This window comes from Natrix helvetica (genome assembly GCF_964273705.1).
Source record: "Natrix helvetica genome assembly, chromosome: 1".
In the NCBI taxonomy this organism is placed as follows: Eukaryota; Metazoa; Chordata; class Lepidosauria; order Squamata; family Natricidae; genus Natrix; species Natrix helvetica.
The window spans coordinates 242261190-242282498 of record NC_138548.1 but is presented as its reverse complement, the minus strand read 5'-3'; the positions used below and the strand labels follow the sequence as shown (position 1 = coordinate 242282498).

General features: G+C 43.5%; 1 protein-coding gene across 1 annotated transcript; it reads left to right on the top strand.

Annotated features, from left to right (window-relative positions):
* The first annotated feature begins 407 nt into the window (after positions 1–407).
* On the top strand, positions 408–20726 carry C1QTNF1 (C1q and TNF related 1). The gene is made up of 4 exons (XM_081935856.1): positions 408–570; positions 5055–5196; positions 11173–11300; positions 15786–20726. The coding sequence occupies exons 2-4, from the start codon at positions 5066–5068 to the stop codon at positions 16334–16336; spliced, it is 810 nt and encodes a 269-aa protein (XP_081791982.1). The 5' UTR covers positions 408–570; positions 5055–5065; the 3' UTR covers positions 16337–20726.
* Positions 20727–21309: the final 583 nt, after the last annotated feature.

The following is a 21309-nucleotide window of genomic DNA, read 5'->3' as shown; positions in this document are numbered from 1 at the left end:
GAAATGCATTTTGCTTATCCCCACTTACATGCTGCTGCTTGTAGCTAATAAGCCAGACACATCTGAAAAAACAAGGAAAAATAATGATTATGTAATAATATAGAGAGATGGCACTAAAGGAATCAGAGTATCGGATTCCCTGGCTTCAGAAAGTGCCATTTCCCTATTTTTGTGAACAGTGACACTATCTTTCCTTTTTTTTCCCCCATGTTTCACTTCTTGGCTCTGGATCCCTAACATCTGGAGGTACTTTCTGGCAGAGGAAACCTGTTTTTTTTCCTCAGCTGTGGGTGCTGGGCATACATATGGTTAATGGCAGCTGTGCTCACAACTGAGGGAGGAGGGCTGGCGGCGTGCAGTGTCTGCCCCTTTCTTTCCCTTTCTCTCTCTGTTTTCCAGAAAGCGTCTTTCTGCTTGGCGCCTGAGATCTGAAGACTATAGGCGGAACTGCTGGGCTCTCCTCTCTGCCTTCTCACAGAGAGGGGAAGTCTTTATGTGGAGGGAGATGCTGTAGACGTCCAAAGGCAAACACAAGCAGTGGCTGTGGCAGCCTATCATCCTGTCCCCAAGGTAGGTGCCAGCAAGTTGGGCAGTACCAAGGGTAGGTACTTAAAGCTGTTTGAAACCATGCAAGCAAAGGGACAGACGCTGATCTGAACAGGGGGGAGATGAATGACCAAGTCTTCCTGGAGTCTTGTGTTTGAGAGTCCTTCTTCCAGAATGCACTGCAGAGCTTGGGCAGTGATGTTCCAGAGGATGGAAATGACCTTGGATCTGCCTGGAGTGCCTGCCTCCTATTACAATAACAGATAAGTTGCTTTTCTCTCTCTCCATTCTACTACATCACTTTGTTGGTCAGAGATCTCTATCTCAGGTAGATATACAGAGTGAGTCAAGGTTCACATTTACAGCAGACAAGTCTCATCCTCTGGTCTTATACAAATTCTGCTTTTGAGGAATTGTCAACTGAGAACCAGCTGGGGCAGTCATGGATGAATCATTGCTCTGGCATGGGGAAGTCATTGTCCCTTTGAGCTTGATGCCTATCATCACAGTTCCTGAAACCTAGCTCCTTCACCCCAAATATTCTTTCTGTGTTTGCCAGAGTGTTAAGAGTTTCTAAGGCTGAGAAGATTTTTCTTGCAGGCTGTGATGACTTTATATTCCCTATATTCTCTATATTCTATTATAGGCACTACTGGCTGCTATAGCAGACCCTTGGGAGATGGCAAGTTGCCAGTGTGAAACCGGAAAAAACAAATACAGTCTGAGAACACATCTTTGTATGCACTTCTGGCCATCTCTCCATGCCAGTCAACATTGGCCGGGCCTGTTCTATGCTGTCCTGTCCCGCCCCCCCCCCTCTCTCTGCATGTATAGATATCTTTTTAATAGACAGCAGATATCTGCCAAGCATCTATTTATGGGGATAGTTTTCTCTTTTTCCAGGATCAATTAGATGTTTCATTTTCTGCAATACTGCTTGCATACATTTTGGGAGAGACTTTGAGGGAAGAACGAGGGATAAAACAGTATATCTATTCAAATTCCCTGTTTTCACCATTTCAAGGCTTTGGGACAAGTGGGCTTTCGGAAAGTACCATGAAAGTTGAATATAATCTCATTAATTATGAAATGGGTTTAACCAAGAGCTTTCTCAGAAATAACCATTGCCATTTAACATTTGCCATGCAAAAAAGTTTCTATAGCACATCTCATAATGCTGGAGTTCAGTCCAGAGAAAGAAAAATTTGGAGAAGCTACTAAGAAACAGGTTTCCACCTCTGTGTAGGATGCTACCGTATATGGAAGCTTGTAAGTCTATATGCAGATGTTTTGTACCAATTAATATATGCTGGTTTCGGGACATCAGATTCAACCTCTTTGTTGAAACCCATGAGAACTATATTCTTGGGCACCTACTCTTTGCTTTTTTGAAGTTCATGGTAAAATACAATAGGAAGCATTATACTGTTATACTATGTACCTTAATCAGTACGAGAGTGTTTACACATTCATATACTTGATGATTGAAGAATGCCTGAGCTTGCATGTGTGCTGCCTAAATGTAGTCTGTAAAAGCGTGACTTCAACTTGCAGAGGACTAGAGTTGTGTTCTTTTGAAAACCTGCTATCTCATTCTTTTCCATAAGAGATACCACTATTTCCATGAGAATCTTGTAGATCCAGATCTTGAGCCGGCTGTGTTGTATAAAAAAGATGCTGAGACTCTAGAAAGAGTGTAAAGAAAAGCAACGAAGATTATTAGGGGACCGGATGCTAAAACATATAAAGGACGGTTGCAGGAATTGGATATGTCTAGTTTAATAAAAAAATAAGTACTAGGAGTGACATGATAGCAGTGTTCCAATATCTAAAGTGCTGTCACAAAGAAGAACTTATTCCCCGAAGCACCTGAAGGCAGGGCAAGAAGCAATGAAACTTACCAAGGAGAAATCCAACCTAGAACTAAGGAGGAATTTCTTGTCAGTGAGAACAATCAGTGGAATGACTTGCCTCCAGAAGTTCCATCACTGGAGATTTTTAAGAAGCGATTGGACAGCCATTTGTCTGAAATGGTATAGGGTTTCCTGCTTGAACAGTGAGTTGGACTTGAAGACCTCCAAGATCCCTTCCAACTCTGTTATTCTGCATTTCTTGGGGCCTTTTGACTGCAGATTTTAGGAAACATGGTCAATTTTGTTGGGAACTATTTTCTCTTGGTTTATTACAGACTAAGGGTGGGCAAGCTTTCAGTCTCTTCACATTTGTAACTGCTATATACATCACTATGTATTTTGCCTTGAACGACACAGATGAAAGGCAATTAAGAGGGAGTGAAGTTCATTATTGCATTGAAATGTCCCAGGTGCAGTTTTTAAAATCAGATTTTTAGAGCAGAATTGTGTGTGGGAGAAACGTACCAATCTCAATCTTCTCTGGAGTCTTCCCCCCCCCCACCTCATTTTGTAGGAAAGTCATTTAGGAAACATGTGTCTGGAATGTCCAGCTTCCATTTTTCCATAGCAAAGAGATAGAGGGAAAGCAATTTGCAGGAGGAAAAGAATGGATGATGGGGAAGTGGATTGAACCATCCGTCTCCCCCATCCCAGTCATATTTTAACCACAGTGACTCTCTGCTTATTTTTCCTATTGCCCTTCTCAATAACTTTATCCATGAAAGCAAGGTTGGAGACTTAATGATTGTTATGTAATATTACTTCATCATGTGATGATTTTTTTGAAAAGAAGTTCACCAGCTTTTTCAAGCAGTTAGTGGTATTTCTTTTCCAAAATTTTGCTTTCACTACCACAATGACTCAGCCTCCTACCACCACTTTAGAAGCATTTGCAGCTAGGAAGAATAGGGGTCCCGACTCTAAATGGCAGAGTTGATATCACAGTGAATCTTGTCTGATTCCTCTAAACCTGTAGATTTAAACTCATTCCAGAGAACCTCACAAGATATAGTCTCACTTTGGGAGGAGTTGCCCAGCTGGCGTTTAAGCCATCAGGCTGGTTTTGTCCAGCAGAAATCTAAAAAAAAAATATTCACAGTGTTTTTGCAGATGTTCTTCCACTAGTCTTTCTTTAAAGAGTGTGTGTTATTTTGAAAGTAACTGCTGGATGATAACACAAGCAGAGAAATAATTATGCCTTGATGCTTTTACTACTACAGTGTAGGCTTGAATGTAGGTTACTATCCATGTTTGTTCAGATTCACTCAGTCTTCTGCCAGTAACGCTGTAGGCTTCCTCTAAGCCAGTTCATCTCCCAGAGCTCCTCAGTAAACTAAGGAATTCCTCCCTGAATTGACAAACTGGGAGAGACTGCATAGGTATAATCCAGTCCAGGGTTTTACCTGCCTCATGCCAGCAGGTGACTAAAGCCTCAGCTGGAACTGTCAACCAGAATCTCAGCAATTCTGGAAGCTGAATGCTTCTGTGAGGCACCTAGAGTGATCATAGAGGTCAGTGATGGCCAATCTTTTCGGTACCAAATGTCCAAACTGGAAGGCGTGTGCATGTGCATGTGCATGCATGTGTGCGCCCCGAAGTGCTGGAAACCTGCAGACCAGCTGGCAGCACACGCATGCCTGTTTTTTGGGCATTTGGGGGGCATTTTTAGGCTGGTTTTTTGGCCATTTTCAGGCTGCTTTTCAGGTGCTCCTGTGCCCGTGAAGATCAGCTGGCTGGTGCACATGTGTGTGCCAGAAACCATAAGAGCAGCTGGTTACAGCACACGTGCCCACAGAGATGGCTCTGCGTGCCACCTCTGGCACACATGCCATAGGTTTGCCATCATGGATATAGGTCCTCCTTTTCCTTTATCTGGGACATTCTCATGGTGGCCATGAATTACTAGACCAGGGGTGTCAAACTCTATTTCATTTGAGGGCTGTATTAGGATTGTGTTTGACGTTGGGGCGGCAAGGGGCGTAGGCAGCTCGATGTTACTCATATCGGGGGTGCCTCATATCGGGGGTGCCTGTGGTGGCCCATATGCTCCCGAGCTCCGTTTTTGGCTGCAATGGCCTCCTGAAATCCTCTGCCAGCGAAAATGGAGCTTGGGAGGGCCGCCTGCAGCCCTCCTGAACTCCATTTTTGCCGGCAGAGGCACCGCAGGCCAATCCTTTGCTGTTTCTAGGGAGACCCTGTGGGCTATATCTAAGCACCATGGAGGCCTGATCTAGCCCCTGGGCCTTGAGTTTGACACCTCTGTACTAGACTATCCCTGGCCCTTTCTTTGAAGAAGGCAGATTGAAATCCCCCAGCATCACAAGCCCAAGGAATTCCACCACCGGCCCTGTGATGATTATACAATTTGGGATAGTGCACTAATAAGAGTATCACCTTGTCCTTTGAGTGCAACAGTACAAACAAAGCCTCGCAACTGGTATTTCTAGTGCTTTTTATTAAATATTGCAATGGAAGGGAGGCTCTTATTTCTTATGCATAGGCAGAGCATTGGCAGAAACGAATGATGAGCAAGCAGGTCAATTTCCTGCCTCTTGAGCATCTCCAGCAGTTTTACCGTCCTGTTTTCTCCAACAGGACACAACGCCATGAAGGGACCACTGGTACACAGTATTTTTTGGCTTATCTGCCTACTATTTCAGGCTTCTGGAACCGAGAGAGAGGCGGAAGAGAGGCCCCGAATACCCACACGACCACCATTCTGGGATCAGACTTCTAGGTGAGTCATTACAATAAAATCAATATGCCATAAATAATACACACTCACACACACACACACACACACACACACACACACACACAGAGGCACCTGTTCTCTTGAGAAGTGGAAGCTGATCTCAAGGGACCGTGTTTAAACAGACCACATAGATGGGCAGCTGTTCAGAACTGTGAAACTTTTAACCAGAACTGCTGACAGTTGAAGAAAAACACTTCATGGTTGTACTTCAATGCCCAATTAACTTCATTAATGTACATCTTCAGTGTGCAGTTTATGCACAATTAACTCACTCTGTCCCACTTTAAATTAAGCCAGAGGCTGCTGGGTACAAATGGCTCTGGAGGAGGTGCAAATGACTGCAAAAAACCTTAATGGTTGAATCATAGGCACACAATTAAAGATCCTGTTTAATCAGAGTGAACATTCTCTAGGCATCTCTGTACTGGAAAGGGACATGTTTGTTGATGCTGGCACCCCCCACCCCAATAAACTCCTTCACTGTCCAGCCTCCATCCAGTCTTCATCTGGCCAGATCATTCCTAGAAAACGGGATAGAAATGTTGAGTCCTTCTGTGTTCTTTGAGAAATGTCCAGTGAGAGGTAACAATCTCCTGCTGAATTTGTTTAGCTTCTTCTTTTCATCTCTGAACAGAAAGGAATAGAAATACTGTAACTACACAACCTGTGACCCAATGGGTCATCCTTTCAGATATATTCCCTTACCTAAACAAACAGGAATGATCATGGGTGGGTGGGTGGGGAAACAGTGGTAGTGAGAGCAACTTCCAAAGTCCTCCCTGTTTCCCCACTGATTTCGCATGTGGCAGCATTGGGAATCACTCTTCCTTGGCTGACCTGGGAAACTGCCTACCACTTTGTTGGAGGAACAAAGGGCGCAGTGGACCACAAGGAAAACCACCTATGCTCCCCATCCCAGTGTGTCTCTAAGGGTCCCCTCCTTCCAGGGAGGAACAGGGCTCATCCATCAACTTCCAATGCTCCCCAGTCAGTCCTGCCTCTCTAGCAGGCACCCAAGTTTCCTGGCCTTCCCTCACCATCCACCACTGTTAAGAGATTTCGAATTGCAGTCTTTGTTCCAAACCAGCCAATTGCCACTCACCTCTTGGATCTTGCTGCCAGCCAATTGGGTGCAGGAGCTACAGGGAGGCAGGAAAGAACCTGGAATACACCCCTTCCATCTTCCCTTGTGTCACACAACCTAAAGTTTCTGGGAAGTGTAGTTGGGAGGCACAGTGGTGCTGAAGTGGCCAAAGCTTTGCTAAATTTCAGTCCCACAGGAATAATGGGTCCTGAATTTTGGATGCCTTTGAAGTAGGTTGATTCAAAAATGTTGCCCTCTGATGCACCATATCAGCCAACAAACAGACATACAAATTTTAGTAGTACATAGATGTACACTAGATTTATTTAGGCATCTTAACTCTTCTTCCTGTGATCTCCTGTGGTCTATTATATCCATTGTGAGCTCCTAGTGACTTAAGGGTCAGAGAAAGAAATTTAGGAAGGACCCGCTCTAATTGAATAGGCGGTCAAAAATAGTGGCAGGAAGTTTACATGCAGACTTGCAAGATGCTATTAATGTAGATTTATAACAAAGTTGAATTCGCTCAAAAATGTTTCGGTGGCAATTCTACCAATAAGATCATTACACATCATAATATAGTATCTAGGACAGTGATGGCTAGCCTTTTTTGTTGTTGCGGTGCCAAAAATGGGAGGGCACACACGTTTTTGTCCGTGTGTGTGCCGGCACCCATAATGTAACATGCCGCTCATGCACGCACAACCCCACACACACTCCGCTCACATGTGCTGCTCTACTTGCCTCCAAGCTGAGCTTGGTATTTCCTCCGGGGGGGGCAGAGGAGGTCGTTTTTGCCCTCCCCAAAAGCTCCAGGAAAGCCTCTGGAGCCTGGGGAGGGTGAAAAACAGGCCCAATGGGCAAACTGGAAGTTTGGAAACAATCTATTTCTGGCTTCCGGAGGACCTCCAGGGGCCCGGGGGAGGCCTTTTCTGCCTTCCCCAGGCTCCGGATGCTTTCCTGAAGCCTTGGGAAGGAGAAAACGGCTTGCCCCGGCCCTCTGGAAGACCAAAAATCAGCTGGGCAGCACACGCATGCACGCTGGAGCTGATGGCTCGCATGCTGGCAGATATGGCTCCATGTGCCACCTGTGCCACCTGTGCCATAGGTTCACCATCAGGGATCTAGGAAATTGAAAATACTGGCCCCTGATCCCTCAATATCTTTTATATTGGAACCCCTTCTCTCCTCTCCCCTGTCTTTCTGGCTGCCATCATTTGCTGGTTTGGGTTTCAGGCAAAGGGTTGGAATAATGGTTTGTAATAATGGAGTTTGAATGCTAGATCACAGGGGGAGGGGGGGAAATACGAAGAAATATCTTTCCAAACCCTTCCTCCCCCTCCCCCAAATTATAGTGCTAATTACAGGAAGTGGGAGGAGGCCCTGTCTAGTTCCTTGAAAAAAAATCATTTAACCCAGTGTCTTGGCAAGTTGATCCCTTATTCCTGCTTTAGGCCAAAGGTTGTTCCCTTGAAGGAGCACAAGCTAGCAATCATCTGCTAAAAGTTATGAGGAAAAAAAAGATAAGGCATCTTTTTAAATTGAAGTAGCTGAAGGGCATAGCTTTTTCTCCAAAAGATGTATAATTAGATGGGTAGCACCAGCCCTCATGGTTGCAGAGTAAATTCAGATTTTGTAGTCCCCTACAGTCATTGCGTGCAGCTTTCTCTTCTACAGTGGCTGGCAATTTTTCTTCCCATCCAAGGATTTCAATTCCTCTGGGTCTTTTCAGTCTGGCCAATCGATGATCTGTTTCCACTCCCACCTCCATAAAATGTCTATTCTATTTCATTTTTAATGAATCTTGGCAGGAACTGAGCGCTAGAAAATCTTTGTTATAATGTATATAATAGCTTATATAATAGTATATAATATGGTAGCTACCACAATGCACATCTTCATAAGATCTCCTGGGTTGAGGAGGGAACCCAGCTGTGCTAACGGCCTGATGTCTATTTTCCCTTCCCCATTCCCAAATCACCCCTGTTAGTATTTTCACCATATCTCTGATTTGCAAGCTGGTGTAATGTGAAGGAGTCTAGACGTGAAGGTTTTGGACTATGGGAAGGCCCAAATTCAAATCTGTCTTCAGCAAGAAATCTCACTGGATGACTCTGGAAGAGCTTACTCTTTTTCTACTTCACAGGATTGTTGTGGGGGGAAATTACAGAAGGTCTAAGAAAAAAAGGTGGAATATTTATCTAACAAACAAATAATGTTTTAGCTGCCCTCTTCAGCTAGTCCATACAATATATGTGTATTTAGAGTCTTTCTTCACTTCTTGTTTACCACAACAATTGAAAAACCTGGCAAACCCTATTGTACACATTGGTTCATTTCACTGGCTGTCTCTTATCCCAGGCCATTGATTTCTAATGCCACATCTTGGTTTTTACCCTGTAGCAAAATGTATAGAACAGAAAATTGGGAAGATGTATAGTCACACTAGCAAGTAGCAACCTTTTGTATTTCTATAGCAAGGGCTAAGTTTCTCTAAGGATCATTAGTAAAAAAAAAAAGGTAGGTAGGTTAACTTATGTGGTGCAGTTACAATAGATCACAGATTTATTGGAAGAAGGCGATATGTTGATGGCTTTAATTTACAATCCTCCCTTGTTTTTCTTTTTGTCCATTTGTTCAGCTTTCCTTACCCTTAATAGATTCTGTTGTTGCTTTTATAAAAAACAATTAAGAGGAAAATGATGGGAAGGTTGCAATGGGTTTTTTATTTTTGTTTTTCATGCTAGTTTTTATTATTGCTTAAATGTATTAAAATGCAGATATAACAAGGTCCATTGTGACAATCTTTTCTTTATGATCATTTTATTCTGCCTTTATTTTGTACAACTCAAGACAACCAACATAATGTTCCCGCCTCCTATTTTCCTAACAGTAACCCAGTTTGGTGGGTTGGGCTGAGAGAGGGAACAACTGACCCAAAGTCACCCATCCAGTTCCCATACCTAAGTGAGGACTTGATCTCCCATCTCCTGGTTTCTCTCCAGTATTTTAACCATTACACCAGAATGGCTCTCTTCTCCAATTAAAAGAAAGTGCAGCCCTTGTTTCTATTAGACAATCCTATAGCATCCTCATGAGATACATGGTGGCTCAGTGGCTAAGACGCTGAGTTTGTTGATCAGAAAGGTCGGCAGTTCGGCTATTCGAATCCCCAGTGCCGTGTAACAGAGTGAGCTCCCGTTACTTGTCCCAGCTTCTGCCAACCTAGCAGTTCGAAAGCACATAAAAAATGCAAGTAGAAAAATAAGGACCACCTTTGGTGGGAAGATAACAGTGTTCTGTGTGCCTTCAATTTATTTATTTATTTATTTATTTCTTGGATTTCTAGACCGCCCCCTCTCCCAAGAAGGGACTCGGGGCGGTGTACAGTCAATGCAGATAAAAATACAATCATAAAACACTTAAATACATTTGGATGGAGGAGATAGGCTGTACAAGAAATAAATATATTCTAAAACCCTAAAAAACATCCCCAATTAAAAACCCAAACCCCATTAAAATAAATCCCCGGGAGATAAAACTAAGAGAGTGCCAGGCCAGCTGATTGAAATAGGTGAGTCTTTAACTTTTGACGGAAGGAACGGAGGTCGGTGGTAGTTCGAATGTCGGGGGGGAGGTCATTCCAGAGGGTTGGGCCCATCACAGAGAAGGACCTACTCCTAGGTGTCGCCCGCTGGCATTGCCTAGCGGACGGCACCAGGAGCAGTCCCTCCCTGTGTGAGCGGATAGGTCGCAGGGACGTGTGTGGTAGGATGCGATCCTGCAGATAACTAGGTCCTATGCCATGGAGCGCTTTAAAGATGGTAATCAATACCTTGAAACGCACCCGAAAGGCCACAGGTAGCCAGTGCAGCTCGCGCATTGATTCAGAATCAATGCTTAGTAATGCCAGCAACATGACCACGGAGACGTCTTCACACAGCGCTGGCTCTTCGGCTTTGAAATAGAGATGAGCACTGCCCCCTAGAGTCAGGATTGACTAGCACACATGTGCAAGGGGAATCTTTACCTTTATAGCATCCTCATACATGTCATTCTGGAAGTAGCTGGAGAGTTTGTCTACAGGATATGCATATTTATTTTTCTCAGTCATAACAAATTAGGTGCTTAGGACTGTAATCATAGTTACTATAATGGAAAAAGAATAAAATATGATTTTCAATCTCACTGTAAACTGATCAGATCAATTGAAAGCTGGCCTTGTCTTGAATTGAAGTAATAAAAAACTATCCCAGTTTTCAAATGACAATTCAAAAGCTGTAGTCACACAATCCTGGATGACAAACACTTATAGTTTCATAAAAAGTCAAGATTCCAAGATTAACTAGGTATCAGAGTTTTGAAGTACAAGTACCTTGACCATTGCAACAAGGACTGATTCCATGTATGTTCTAAAATTTGAACGAATGCAGACTAAAATTTTCCTCGGCGGCTCTTGCGTTCTGCCAAAAGCTGCCACATCTTGGATTGAATTATAATCCATACACATGAAGTATTATTTCCCATAATATGCCATTTCTCCGCCATTTTGATCTCTGGTGCTTAAGTTGGAGGCGGTGACCTACTTGCACGTTTAATTATCATATCTTGGCTTCAAAGTCTGGGTTCAAGGTTGCAGGATTGGGGAAGACAACTGTGCTGGGCCCTTGTTACTTGGGATTGGATTTGCTGATGGCTTGCTTCCCAGGCAGGGGCCCCAATAATTCCTGTCGACTACATTTAATTTTTCATATTTTGTAAAACAGTGCCGTTGGGGAATAGGATGGGCTTACAGAAGTAAAACTCGGGGCCCGCACCTCCTTTCCCAGTTCTGTCCCTTTGACCATTCTGTCTATGCTGTTTCTGCCTCCCAGAACTGACTATGGCTACCAGGGACACAGCAAGCAGCCAGGGAGGTCGGAGTGTGTTCGCTGCTGTGATCCTCCTGCAGCACATCCCATGTATTACCCCATGCCTCAGATCAACATGACCATCCTGAAAGGTAAGAGGCACGGGGCCAGTTGTGCTGCTTTGCATTCAAAATGTGAGATGTAGGGAAAGGTTGGCCATTAGCTTATCCGTGAGCAACTTGCACTACAAACATACCTCTGTGGACAACATGAAAGTTATCATGGATATTAGAGCATCAGGCATATCTATCCGTGATCTGTTGGACTGGTTCTGCTTGCCCTCCTAAGGTTCCTGATCTGGATCTTTTTTCTTCTTTGTTTTGTCATCCTGGAAAAACAGGTATTGTTCCTGCTGTTAGTCATTCCAAGGCTTAAAATTGGCAATATCCTCTGACTAACCTTTCTCCAATGCCAAGGCCACCTCCACACAATTGTTTTGCTGTACTCTTGTCCCTGAGCCAGCAGGAAATCATGCTGTGCTAAATCTTGCTGCCCCTATACATGCCCTTGTGGGGGCCACTGCCCATAAAGCTTTAATGGGCAACTCCTAAGGACTGTGATAGGCTGTTTTCCTGGTTGACAGCCAAGTTTGCCCAACATCATCCATCATATGAAAAGCCTCCTCCAATGGATATGCACAGCACGCTGATTACTCCATACATTCCTCCCTATTTCTTTCCTGTGATGTTATAGACTGATTTATTAAAAAATTACTTGAAAGTACAGGTGAACTAGTTGACTGACCTATCAGCCACTAGATGGCAGCAAAGAGAGTTTTTGTCTCTCTTGGTTGCCACCTAGTGGCCATTCAGGGTTGAACAATGAAAATGCAGTTGTTGAATGAATGCTGTTGCAGAATTGGAGATTAAGAAAAGGGATTATGGGGATTGATATGAAAGCTATAAATTGCTCTAAGAAAATCATATGGGGAAAGGAAATTAGGAGCAAATGCTTAAGCAATTCCCTACCATCCAAGCTATGGAAGTACAAAAAATGAGTCCTTTCAATAATATCCCAAAGGTGCTTTTTCAAGAGGCAACTGGACTGCCTCTTGAAAAAGCACTTTGGGACAGTGGTGGGTTTCAATTTATTTTACTACTGGTTCACTTGTGTGCGCGTGCACGATGCTTCTGCACATGCATCCGGGTGGGCAGGCGGAGCCTCCCACTGCCGCCACTACCGGTTCTCCTGATCTGATACGAACCAGCAAAAACCCACTTCTGCTTTGGGACAACCATGACCTGGGTGACTGAGAATCTCCATAGACCCTTTCAATAATACTTTGAGTAATCTCTCTTAAACCAGCGTTTAGTTAAGGTTTCACACTCACTAGTGAAGCCTTAACTAATCACTGGCTAATTGGACTAGATCAACCAACCCACTTGTGGCTAATAAAAGAGGTTATAGTAATTGGGGTTCTGATGTCCCATGTAGCCGAAAGACGATTGAGGGGTAGAAGAAATCATTATGAATAGGAAGCCAGCAGAACCAATTGGAGTCTGCAGTTTGTCAATACAGGAGACCTCATTTCAGGTTGCCTTCCCCATGTGCATCAGTATTCCCTTTATTTCCCCACGCCCAGCAACTGGAGACAGAAAAAGAGAAAAACACAGAACAAAGCACTGAAAAGCATATTTGAGTTGCCTTCTGTGAGATACGGGAGGGGCATGTGGACATGCCTTCTGGAAGTAGTTAGTAGGCTCTCCTTACCCTGGTATAAAGCAGTTTGATAGATTTGTCCCAAGGCTGTAATAGTGAGTTGGTTGGGGCAGCCTGAGGGAACATCATTTACATTTCCTACAATGTCCCCAGCATAACATTGTCCTGGAGCATTATGAGAAGTTAAAACACTGGCTCAGAAAAATGAGAACATAAATATAGCTGTATTGGATCTAACTAAGGCATATTGTGCTGGGACTTTGTTCCTATCCAATACTTTTGGTTCATACACAAATGAAATTTCCCCCCACTTTTGTTCTCCACTAGTTGGTTTTATAGGATTGAGAAGCTGCTCTGATCAGGGAGGGAATAGAGCTATCATGACTAGGAGGCATGGATAAGCTGCATCCCCATTAATTTGCTGAATCCCCTTTAAGATATTTAACTCAGCAGCAGCATTATAGTCTGAGGTAATGAACACAGCTGTTTGATCAACTTTGGAACAGAGGAGAGAAGAGGACATAAAACGCCTCATGTTAAAATCAGTTCTGTACTTGTAAATCCTTCACATCAGGGGGCAAGATAGCCAGGATTTCTACATCCATTTTCTCCTGGTTTTCAGAATCCGTTCCATCCATAGGGTGCCCCCCCCCACTTCATCTTAGATTATTACATCAATTCTGCCTATGGAAGCAGATGGGGAGGGAGCATAGCGCACAGCCAGAGGGCGAATAAGCTAACAATATTGCAGCTGCCTCATCTCTTAATTCATGAGGGGATTTCAAAGTGCATAAATTTCAGAGAGCTCTAGGATATGCCCTAACATTTCTATGTTCCATCATTTCATAAGGGACAGAAGCACAATTTATCCCTTGGCATTGGCAGCTCAGGTCATGCTTTGAAATCCCTGTCCATCTGACCCAAACCATTTAGCTGCCAGTTTGGAGCGGAAATGGGATAGGCTTCCAGAAGCCATGGAGAATTGGCATTTGGAGACCTGTCCCTCCCATGTTTTAACCACAATCTGAAGAGGCTGTCTTTGGACAAAACGTTGGGTTCTGCAGAATCTAGAGAGTTAGGCTAGGGGGAAGTTGTATGGGTTAAGTAAATTCCTTGGCTGGAAGAAACTGTTATGATAATTTTATCCAAATTCCTTCTCTAGCAGAGGCCAAGGGAAACCAACAATTTGTCTTGAGTCAGACCTAGGACACCAGAGGTTGCGTTAGGACATGGCCTGATCTGGAGGGTGGAGAGGTATTATCAGAAAAGGCCCCCGGACTGCTGAATCTAAGATTTCAAAGGAAAATTCCCAAAACCAACAGGGCAACAATGGCAATAGAGAGAAACCTTTGTCTACACACACTTTCATAACCCCACCAACCTTTCATTCACATCCCATCCTACACACAGTTTCTCTTCCATCGGTATACCAGTAATTCGTATTTGTATTTCCTCTACTTATTTTTCAATTTATATCCCGCTACTCCTTCAGGGTCTCAAAGCAATATAGATAGTAGGTGTCCACAGTTATAAAAATAAAACAACCCTATGAAATTAGGCTAAGAAGGATGGAAAGGCAGCTATTTCATTTAAGGACTGGATTAATCCTGGGTTAATAACTATGCGTATGTCCATACCTTTGTCCACATTAATCTGTACCTCCCTTCCCCTTACAGGGCAAGTTAGTTTGATAAAATATTTAAACTGAATGAATGGAAGGTTTTCCAACCTGACTCTTTCATTCTCTCACATGGGGATGCACGCAATGTTTATAACATTCATATATGCATAACACAATTCCACCCCCTTGGCAACTGCAATTACTCTTTCCTGCTGACTGCAGATTCATTTGGGAAAAGCATTCAGTTGAAATCAAATATAAGAGCTCCTAGCAGGACTGGGGAGCAGTGGAGAGAGGCCAACCAAATCATATGGGGAGACTCTGCAGGCTGCAACTGGCCTATGAGCCAGAGGTTCTCCACTTGAGTTACTCTCTGAGTATCCTGTATATCTATTGTAGAGTTCTCCCTTTTTCTTCCAATCCCTGTATTTTGATCATTCTAGATTCAAAACTGAAAATGTTCACATTTTTGAACATTTATTTTCAGATTACATATTCAGATTGCATTGAGTATGTTACACGTTTTAAACCATTGCTCCATATTTAATATTTAAACTGATTGAGCATAAAATTCAATGATAAGTCTGTTTAATGTAAAACAAAAATACTCATCTGTTTGAAGGCATTGCAGTGCAGACATACTTTCATCCATGGAGGAAAAAGTGTTTTACCACATTTGCATCTGTCTGAAATCTAAGCCAGGAAGGACATCTTATTATATATATAGTTTTGTGAAATGGTAAGCCAGCAAGGAATGGCAGTGGACCGACCGGTGCCATTTCTGTTCAGGATTTTCTGTCACAAGTGGGATACATGGATTCTATTATGTATCTCCCTGTTGTATTCAAATGTATAAATAGATGTTTAGCCAAGAAATCAGCCATATTTTACACCACAGGAATAGAAATAAGATGTAAATAGCAGGGAGGAAGTCTTGTAAAGTGCCAAGAAAAAAAAAAGTAGGATTCAGATCAATATTTGTTGCCCAAAGCATTTTGGACGCTTCCCATATTAAGGGCATTTTTTGCTTTCTGGTTTGAAGCCAGAAAGTAATTGCACTTTATGAGATCCTTCCCTCTTACTTTGGTGATCCCATAAATCCTTATGGTTGTTCCCTCTTCAATTGTTCCTAAAAGATGCCTTCACCAATTGCTACCTGCCAGACAGATTGGACTGTTAGTAGCCTTAATCCTCATTTAGCCAGAGTAAAACTCCCACACACATCCTCGGGGTGGGGTGGGGGGACACAAACCAGCTGAAGGGAACTGTGACCTGTCATGACATCTTTATTTCTCAGGTGAGAAAGGGGACCGTGGTGACCGTGGCTTCCATGGGAAGTTGGGAAAAGCCGGTGCAGCAGGCAAGAAGGGTGAGATGGGCTTCAAGGGGCAAAAGGGCAGCATGGGATCACCTGGAGAGAATTACAAAACCAACTACGCTGCCTTTTCGGTGGGTCGGCGGAAACCCTTGCATAGCAATGACTATTACCAGATACTCGTCTTTGACACGGAGTTCGTGAACCTCTACAGCCACTTCAATATGTTTATGGGCAAGTTCTACTGCTACGTCCCGGGCATATATTTCTTCAGTCTGAATGTGCACACCTGGAACCAGAAGGAGACCTACCTCCACATCATGCACAACACAAAGGAAGCAGCCATCCTATATGCCCAGGCTAGCGACCGAAGCATCATGCAGAGCCAGAGCCTCATGATAGAGCTGCAGGACCAGGATGAAATCTGGATACGGCTCTTCAAGGGTGAACGTGACAATGCTGTGTTCAGTGATGAATTTGACACCTACGTCACCTTCAGTGGATACCTGGTTAAGCCCAGCTCAGAGCCTTGAATCAGCTAGCAGATGGACAGCTTGTTCCTATCATCAGCTTTGGCTTGTCCCCCCCTTTTTTTGCTGATTTCTAGCACTGCTCGCTGCGGGGGAGGCACTCACTTGCACTGGAAGCACCCACAGAACTCGGACCTTGATGAGATATTCTAAACTAGGATCTCTCTTTTGATAAACATGGCTTTTCTTCTACAACAGCCTTACCTGGTGCTCTCCTAACGTGATGGACTAGAACTTCCATGATGTCCAGTTTGTCCAGTTACAATTTTCAGTCTAGTTAGGATTGAGGCTTCGGAAAGACGTAATCCAACACATCTTGAGGATCCCAAACTGGAGATTGAATCTTATTATTTTATCTTGAATTTCACTGATCAAACACTCGTATCTTCCCAGATTATAACCGTTCTGACCTAGGTTTCCCAAGAGCATGAAACAAACTCCTTGTCCCGACAAAAAACCCTTTTATTAATTTACTGTGAATTCTGCTCATTCACATCCAGCAAAGTCTTTCAAGGGAGGATTTACAGTCACAGACCTTACCTGGAGTAGAGAGCTGCCAGGCCGATATCTGCAAAACTTGTCAAGGAGTCTCAGAGAGTCACAAACCAATTAAGCGAACTAACTGTCTCCTGTACACTCCACTCCCTTTTCGCTCCTCTTTTATTTTCTCTGGGAGGGGCCATTCATCATCCACCTGTGGCCTTACTCCCAAGTCAAGCCCTGTTCTTTAGCTGTTCCCTTCGTCTGGTAATTGCACATGTGCACATAGGAACAGGCTCCAGCTGTTCGTCTGCCTCACTGAAGTCTGACTCTGAAGGCAGCTGATGACTGGCATAGGGCTCTGGCTCCCTCTCTGCCTCTGGCACAGAGCCCTCATCAGAGCCTTCCCCAGACTCCAGGACGGGCCCATGTTCCTTCCCAACCTCCTCACTGTCCGAATCTGCTGACAGCTCTGCTGGCTTTTCACGGGCCACAACAATAACTTAATTGTTGTCCTGGCAGGCTTGCCTGCCATAACTTGGAGGTCTTTCTGTGGTACTAGGATACAGATCCATTATCTCTCTGATTTCTGGTGTTTCCATTGCCCATCACAGAACTTCATCCTTCCTGATGGAATCTCCTCCCTCACAGCTATGAAACTGCACTACCTCAAATTCATGTCCATATTGATCTTAATCTCCAGCATTCAGTTGTATTAATTTCCAAATCTTCTCTAACGGATTCAGCTGTGCTCCCTGAGAGAGGTACCACTACCATCATATTCATGGTTTTTTGCCCTAAATTGAACATAGATGATCCCCTCTATATGATTTAAACACCTTTTCCTCATTGACTTCTGTCCTCCAGGCCTTCTTTTTCATTTAATCTTTTAGGTCTTAGAGTCCTCTGCAATGCACCTAAAGCCTTCCTCTGTCCCCTAGCTGGACATTGCGTTAATGCCACCTAATAATAAAAAGCTTGTTATTATTCAGTATAACATTAGTTGAAAAAGTTATACCTTTTCTTTCTTTTGGAAGGCCATGTTAACTGACCTTTTCATTCAGAAGCTGCTGTTTATCTGCATCCGATGGGGATGCCTTAAAAAGCATAACACTAAAGCACTGGTTCCACAAACCACTATCTCCTTCCTGTTGCAAACATATTCTCTCTAGTACAGTTCTTGGGCACTGCCCATTATGATCATTTTGACTTGCCTTGCAGGGAAGGATTAAGATTGAATTCCTGGCTTCAATCAGAGGCATCTGTCTGTGTAACACCTTTTTAAAGTGCTTGTTGGGTATTACACAGGCGTTTGCTATAAATGGGTTTAGCACTCTTAAGAGAGTATGTTAGTCCCCTGCTGCACAGAAGGTCAATTTAATTATACGTTTCCTGCTGTGCCAGGTCAATGCAGACCCCATGCATGGTGTGAAGAGGCAGGAATCTTCAGCAGTTTCCCACTTTCCATGTAATGATCAATGATCATGACAATAGTGATGACAATAATGATGGTGGCGTTGAATCTTTCCCCACTTTTGGCGCTGGGGAGGGCTGGGAAGTGGAAGCAAATTCCTGTTTTTTCCCCTTTTATTTGGGAGTCCTGGCATAGGACTTCAAGGTGGTCATGAATGGGTCAGGTCCACTTTCAACCCGCAGGTAGAGAAATACGATTGGATGCTCATATGCCTGGGAAGGCAGCAAGGACTCCCCATTCTTAAGTCCAAGGATTGGGGCAGGTGACCCAGGATCGCATTGAGTGTGAATGATTCATAGTTGTTGAGAAAAGAGAGTGGGTGGATGGGTATTTGCATTCTTAAAGGTCACTCTTTTGCTTCCTCCTTTGCCCATTCTGATTTTCAGAGGATGCTTGATGGCACAGAAGCACTACAGCCCCCTTTCCACATAGAAGCCACTTTATACCAAGTACATCAGTGGTGGGTTTCCATTTTTTTACTACCAGTTCGCTCGTGCATGCACTTTCATGCACAGAAGCTTTTGCACATGTGCAGAAGCATCCAGGCAGGTGGGTGGAACCTCCCGCCGCCACTACTACCAGTTCACCCGATCCGGGCCAAACTGGGAGCAACCCACCTCTGAAGTACATACATACATACATACACAAATCAAAAACGACTCTTTTCCTGTGGATTTTCAAAATGTTTTAACTGCCTTTCAACTTTGCCGTCTTCTTTGTGCAGTTCTTGCACAGTCTTTTCAGCCAGCTCTGCTTCCCATCTTGTGCCGCTTGCATTTTTTTTTCTGACAGTACCACAGTTTCCACACACAGATGTTTCCCATTCCAAAACATTACCCACTCTTTTTCTTTCTCCATTCTTTTGAAGTCTATCCATTCCCCCATCTGGAGCCCCCAATCTTCTCTTTGAGTGTGACATTGTAGAGACAAATTATAGGACATTTCTGCTGACTGAAGGATTGGAACAGCACAGTGTATCCTGAGATATAATAGGCTTGACTTTTGTTATGCCTTCATCCAAATACACCATACAACTCAGCTCCTTGGGGCACTTATTTTGGAAGATTGTTTTTTAGAAATTGAGAGGGGGAAGACCTGGGAAACAACGAGGGATGCTAATGAGCAGAACTATAATGGCTGAGATGATGTAGGACAAAGAAAGGCTGAAATGACTGGTTTGAATCCCACTTCAAGGATACATACCATGTTCTGGTTTGCCGAGTCCTTTGTTTGCTATTGTTGCTGAAATAGCTCACTTCTTCTAATGGACACCATGTTTTCTATCAGGAAAAGAAAGTTTTGTAACCATTTAGTGAATGGCTTGAATCATTCTTCATTTGTGCCAGTGATCATCAGTACAGGTTGTCCTCGATTTACAAGAGTTCATTTAGTAACCGTTCAAGGTTACAAGGGCACTGAAAAAAGTGACTTATGGCCGTTTTTCACACTTACAACCGATGAAGCATCCCCATGGTCACGTGATCAAAAATCAGATTCCTGGCAACCAGTTCATAATTATGGTGGTTGCAATGTCCTGCGGCCAACTTTTGCGACCTTCTGACAAGCAAAGTCAATAGGGAATCCAGATTCACTTAACAACCATGTTACTAACTTAACAATTTCACTGATTCACTTAATTGTGGCAAGAAAAGTCATAAAATGGGGTAAAACTCACCTAACAAATGCTTCACTTAATAACATCAATTTTGGGCTAAATTTGGATCGTATGTCGAGGACTATCTGTACTGGACCTAGTCACTTTTTAGCTTCCAGAGGAGAGAAATCAGTTTTACAACACACGTAAACATAACAACTACGGTGGACATGCATTCTATGGACACTAAAACTATTATCTTTGTTGTTTCTTTTGATGGATGCTCTCCTATTTCCTTGTTCTATAAATGGTATATCAAAATCTCCAGGTGAGTGCAGGTTTCACGGTCTCCAGGTAACACATTGCATTGTTCAATGCAGGAAACAATTGCTTGCTATTAGTTGGCCACCAGCAGCTTCAGAAAATGAAGTCATGTGCTTATACAGGATCTTTTGCCTACATGGTTGGATTGAAACCATGAATTGGGATTGCTCTCATGGCCCCATGTTTAAGAAAACCATTGTAAATCATAGGTTCCATATGTTTGTACCTGCATACCATGCCATGACCAGGTATGTAAAGATTTTGTATGCTGTATTTCTATTAGCTGACAGCATGTGGGAAATATGAAACAAAAACGCATCAAACATCTATTATCCAATCACCTCTCATTAAAGCAACTCCTTAGCAGGTTATTATGGCCTCCTTCATGTAGGCAAACATTGTGTTTGCTCTCCTGAAATCATGGTTGTGGAATGGCCTGGTGGGTGTTTTGCCTACCATATTTTTCAGACTATAAGATGTACCAGAGTATAAGACGCACCAAGATTTTGAAGAGGTAAATTTTTTAAAAAAGTTTTTTCCCTCCCCGGCCCTCAGGAGCACTCTGCAGGCCTCCCAAATCCTCTGCATGTCCCTGGGGCATGCAGGGAGTTTGAGAGGCCTGCAAAGTGCTCCTGGGGGCCGGGGAGGGCAAAAATACAAAACATGGGGGGGGGGGTTGGGAGATGATAAATGGGCCCATTTTTCACAAAAATGGGTGTGCAAAGAGTTTGGAAAGCCTGCAGAGTGCTCCTGCGGGCTTGGGAGGGCAAAAACAGCCACGTTTTTGTGAAACATTGGCCAATTTTTCGCTCGGTTTTGCCCTCCACAGCCCTCAGGAGCACTTTGCAGGCCTACCAAAGCCTCTGCACATCAGTTTTTGCGGAAAACGAGATGCACAGGGTGGGGTTTGGGGAGGCCAAAAATGCTGTATTCAGTGTATAAGACACAGCTAGATTTTCACCCTCTGTTTTGGGAGAAAAATGTGCGTCTTATACTCCGAAAAATACGGTACTTACCAAATGGCTGCCATTGTTGTCATTATCATATTCACACAGCATCTTTTTACTAGAAGACACGCTGTTGAAGTTACCTCACTACACTCAG